Source organism: Callorhinus ursinus, unplaced genomic scaffold (assembly GCF_003265705.2).
Source record: "Callorhinus ursinus isolate GAN/ISIS: 27379988/994484 unplaced genomic scaffold, GSC_fseal_2.0 scaffold19, whole genome shotgun sequence".
NCBI lineage: Eukaryota > Metazoa > Chordata > Mammalia > Carnivora > Otariidae > Callorhinus > Callorhinus ursinus.
In genome coordinates, this window is record NW_027397081.1 from 26113240 (window position 1) to 26118744 (window position 5505).

The window sequence follows — 5505 nt, forward strand, 5'->3', positions numbered from 1 at the left end:
CAGTACAGTGGGGCCAGGAGAAACCTGCCATATGCATATAGGATATTACAATACAGTGAGAATCTCCTATATATGCTGAGCACTGTGCCAGATGTTATTACACACATACCAGCTTGTTTGATTCCCTCAACTACTCTGTATTACAATCAGTTATCCCCATTTGCAGAAGAGGAAACAGGCTCAGAGGCCACAGTTACATAGCTAGTAAGTGGCATTTCTAAGCTCTAAACCAGATCTTTCTGACTTCAATGGCAATGTTGATTTCCTCCATTTGATGATGAGCTATAGATGTAGCAGCCTTTGGTTGAGCACTAATCATAAATGCAATCATCACTTTAGCTATTCTTGAGGGCAGGGTTGTGTCTCATTCACAATCATACCCCCAGTGGCTAGTGGTGAAAGTTAAGAAAATACAGGATTACATATATTTTTCTTAATGACCCTTGGCATAGGCATTTAAAAAATTCCACTTCAGAAAAGACGAAACTGAACCTCAGAGAATTTAGATACTTTTCCTAAGTTCCCAGAGACTGTTATTCAAACTCAGGTCTGTGTGAATTCAAAACTGATGATCTTTACATTCCTTGGTATATCTCCCCCATTGACCTGCCCTGTGCTACTCGGCTTCTCTCCCCACTGCGTAGCTGCAAGCCAATTGTGGATGGAGAGAGGGTGACAGTGGTGGTGGGATGTGCATCAGTTTGGCATTGAGAGAAGCCAAGAGGTAGACCAGTAAGCTGGATTCAGGCTCAGGCCCTACTCCTCTTTCAGTTGGAGTTTCTGCTTAATTTGTTCTGATTTCTTTCTTAAGATTTCATTTTTTCCCCCCAATAAGAGATTTTTTTTCTAACCTCAGGCATAGCAAATATTTCATGTACAGAAAATATTATTCAGAGGCATCTTTGGTTTTTATTTTTATTTTTTTATTTATTTTTGAAGACTTTATTTATTTATTTGACACAGAGAGAGAGAGTACAAGCAAGGGGAGCAGCAGAGACAGAGGGAGAAGCAGGCTCCCCACTGAGTAGGGAGCTGGAGGCGGAGCTCGATCCCAGGACCCTGGGGTCATGACCTGAGCCAAAGGCAGATGCTTAACTGACCGAGCCACCCAGGCACCCCCATCTTTGGTTTTTAAAAGTTAACATTTAATTTATTAAATTTATGAATTCAGAAGCCTAGTTTTTCCTTAAAGTTCAGTTTACAAAACTTATTATTCTATTTACAAGTTTAGTAAATGTCAATTGCTTTTTTTTCCCCTTGGTTAAGAGAACATTTATTTACCATCACAGGCAGACCCACTTGCTATGATACGACTGCTTCCCACTTTTGTTACAGATCACATAGGTCATCATCTCTTCATCTGGATTTGAATTCCACACCCAACTTGGCAGGAAAAGTGTTCCTCTGGCGATTATGGTGACCTTGCAATTGATCTTCTCACAGTGTCTGCATTTTATTTTCTTTGTCTGCGTGCCCTCAGTGGCATGCGGAAGGTGATGCTCCTGTATGCAAGATTCCGTGTAGGAGGCTCTCAACTGCTTCAGTTCCTTGCTTGTCATCTCCATCTCCATCACCATCATTTCGGTGAATTCTCTCAGAGACGTGGTCCCAGAGAGCAAGTTCTGTTGTAAATGAGAATTTTTGGGGTTCTTCAGATTGTCAACTTTGCTTCTAACACAAGTTTTGTACTTTTTGAGGTTCTTCGAATGAAGGGTAAAAATGTGCCTTGCAAAGTTTTGCCACAAATCAGCTTTGGGCTGATCTGTGCAAGAACTCGTTAAAGCTTCATAAAGAAGTTCTGTGCATTTAGCTCTCACAGGTACTGTGGGATCCAGCGACTCACTGGATCTCTGGTCAGTGGATTTTTGGCCACCATCCCTGAAATGCTCCTCCCTGGGCTCCATTTGACTCATGCCATTTTCAGGCACAAGTGTTTCAATGGCCCTTGCAACATTGTGGGGTGATGAATTAGAACTGGAGCCACCTGATATCTCATCCTGACTTGGGGCATGAGAAAGTCCGGAGTTTTCTTCTTTCTGCCCATAGGGAATGATTTAGGGCTGTCCCTTGGTTTGAAGTGGAGATCCTTATAAAGAGCTTTCCATTCTGACAGCAAACGCTTGGCTTTCTTTTTCAAAGCCACCGTAGGGCAGTTTTTGTGGACTCTGTACACCATCCTGACCATGACGGTCTCCTGGAGATGCTCTTTAGTCACATGAAGAGTCTCCAGCTCAGTAAGGTGGTTGCCAAGATCCTCAAAATTCCTTTTAGACATCAGTTGCTCAAAAAGGGAGGCTTTGGCAGCTACCTGATTCTGGTCAGACATCTTTACAGCTCTTAACAGCAGAAGGCAATGTACATTTATTGAAGTCCATGTGCCATACACATTCATGTCATCTCCATCCTCACAATGAGCTGGAGTCAGGTATATGGCTTATCTTCATCTTACAGATGAGGAAACCGAGAAGCACAGGAGCCCGGGAATCTCGGGAGAACTCCATGTCGAGAAACGTCAATTACTTTTAAGGAAGCCTTTGATTAATAATTAGGCCCATTTATAGACTTATATGGCTCTAAGCTTTTAAACCCCATTTATGAATTGAATATTTTAATCTCATTTGAAGTCCTTCAATATCTTGACAAAATAATCTTTCTCGACTTCTAAGTAACTCTTATAAATTTAATAAAATAAACTTACATAGATGGTGATTCTTAAGTATTCTTAACGGTTCCAATACTGGACATAACCTTAGAAAGATTACACTTAAATATACCAATCAAGATTACTCATACATTTCAAATTGGTTTTTTAAGTGCAGGTAAATTTTATAATAGGCCAAACAACTTCTTTTGAGTATTACAAATACTTATACTACCAAATAGGCACAGATTTATCCTTAATACATAAATATTAATGTTCTAAGTGTGAGTCTCTTAAACATTTTATTCTTAATTCTAAATCTTCCCAGAGTTGAAAGATGCTTATCCACTGAGGAAATAATAATGCCATCCCAGGCAATTTGGGGAGAATTCAGAGATTTTAGGTAGGATTGGACCTGGATTTCTGCCTGCCCTATTTGTAGCCTAAACCTGGACTTCCTCCTGTTACAGGTGGTCGGGCTTGCATACAGGGCTGCACAAACTGGTATGGCCACACAGCTACTTACCAGGGTATCACTCCTGCTTACTCTCATTTTATTCCACTAAGCCCTGTCCCACCCAGACTACTCATGGAAGCCTGCAACTGACTCAGGCTGTCACATGACTCGATTTTGCTTTTCTTTGTCTAGGATATATTAATTTCTTTTCCATCTAGCTCCAATGACTTTTGACATTGATGGAATTCTATCTTCTTTCCATATTCTTCCTGACCAGTAGGGCCACACAGTTCTAACAGTTACTAAAATGATATCCAATTACATCCTGCAAATCTCACAACTTCTAAGGTAGAATGCCTGACAATTTCACAAAGGCTTCTATTGTTTAAAGGTTGTTTTAGAACACAACACTGGTGGAATCCTCAAGGTTTAGAAGAAAGAACAAATATTTTGGGAGCACCTGCTATGAACCAAGTACTCTATGTACATTATTTTATTTGTCCTCCAACACCCCTTCAAGGTGTTTATTTTTATCCCCATATTCAGATGAGGAAGCTGAGGTCATGGTGTTTGTCAAGGCCAAATGACTAATAAATGGTAGAGCTAGGACTAGATTTTAAGACTGCAAAGTTCAGGATCCTTCCACTTTGCTACTTTCCAGGTTTTGAAGGTTTTATTACATGGCTCTCCAAACAATGGAGTAGTCTCCTCACTTCTGCACCTTGACGACAAAAACCTTCTAGTGTAAACCTGATCTTTCCAGACAACCTCAAGACTCAAAAGCAGTATCTGTCGCCCTTCTCCTCATACTCCTTAAATCACCAAGATTAAGATTAAGATTTAAGATTTCCAAGGATTTTCATGACAGCAGCAAATGAAGGGCAAGCTGTAAGACACATTACAGTCACAGCCTTGGGCCAATGTTCCAGGGTCCTGAGGGGTTTGCATAGTTCAAACCCCGATCTCAACTGATGGTGATGGGGTTCAGGGTTGGTGGCCCCAGAATGTTTCACTTTGGCATGTGGATTATTTTGAACTGAAGACAATCAAGGCCCAGCAGACTCAAGAGCTTTTACCTCTCCCTTAACTGTTTAAAAAAATTTAAATAGAAGTCTGTGATGGGAAGAGAGCCATTACCAAAGATAACTTTTTTTTTTTTACATGAGAACGACTTCTCCATATGGTATGGCAAACATTTGTTTACCAAACATTTGCTCTTCCCATTTTCCTGTGAATTGTCTTCCTCCCCTTTGCAGTCCCAGACCCTTATTTCCCTTCTCCTACTTGGGATGGCATACAAGCCTCAGTTACCTGTCAAGGGAGAGCCTCTCATCTCTGTGGAGCTCCCATAGGTACATACTTAAAGTTGTTTTTCTCCTGTTAATGTTTTATGTCAAGTTAATTATTAGATCAGCCAAAAAATTTGGAAAGGAGGAAAGAAAAGTATTTCTTCCCTGCAGTTCTGGTGCCCAACATAGGGCTGTCCAGGGTCTGGCCAGGGCTTACTTCAGGGCTGCTGCAGGGGAGAGATCCTGGGACCTCTGACGGAAGCTGGCAGAAGGTAAGAGTTCTTACTGTGTCAGCCTCCTGGATCTCTGTCTGCCCGGTCTGTTGGAAGGGAAAGAGGTGAGAATACTTTTCTTTTTCTAAATTTAGATTAGCAGAAAATATTTGGGTGAGCTAGTTACTTGGGCATAGCAATTCTGGTAAAGATTTGTGGTGAGTACTCTTGATTTCTATTGATCGCGTTCCTCCCAGAAATGATCACTGTTTTCTTTTGTCTTTGTCTTTTGTGTCATCTGTCAAGAAGAAAAACCACAGGGTAGAATGGAGGCATAGGTCCTATAAGTTTGTTTCTGAGCTGGCCTCACAGACTGGTGAGTTCATGGTTCTCACCAGAAGGGCATCTGTTTAGATGAACTTTGCTGTGGGTCCCCTTTGTAAAAACCAGCTGAGTTTTTCCTTTCATCTTGTTGTATGTCCTAAGAACTTGGCTTTGTGACGGGTGAGAATATTCTCTCTGGTCTCTGCCCTCTGGGAGTGTACATACTGATGTGCATCTGGCGGCCAGTCAATTGGACTGGGGTTCGGAGACGTGAAGTCACAAACGGCATTTTTTGTTGTTCAGCTGTGCCAGCTCTCAGGGGAGTTTGTCTTGAGGTGTCCCAGTCCATAAGGGCCTTTGTTGTCTCAACCTTTGTTGTCTCGTTAGTGGTGGAAAAGTCCCATTTCTGTATTGCCTGCCTGGTGTCACAGATTAGGTGGTCTGTGACTGAAGGTGTCGAAAACCAAACTCTGTGCTTCGGGGCCAAAATATAACTCAAAGACAGAGTTTGGGATAAAGAGGAACGATAGCATTACTGCTTAGCTGGGCAAAGGAAGCTGCAACAGGCTTTGGCCTTCAAAA

At 41.7% G+C, this 5505-nt stretch overlaps 1 protein-coding gene across 1 annotated transcript; it reads right to left on the reverse strand.

The window, feature by feature from the left end:
• Window positions 1-1283: 1283 nt before the first annotated feature.
• On the reverse strand, window positions 1284-2498 carry LOC112840485 (transcription elongation factor A N-terminal and central domain-containing protein-like). The gene is given in 2 exon segments (XM_025893919.2): window positions 1284-2027; window positions 2030-2498. Coding segments are annotated over 2 exon segments (1107 nt in total). The 5' UTR covers window positions 2393-2498.
• Between the last annotated feature and the right edge of the window lie 3007 nt (window positions 2499-5505).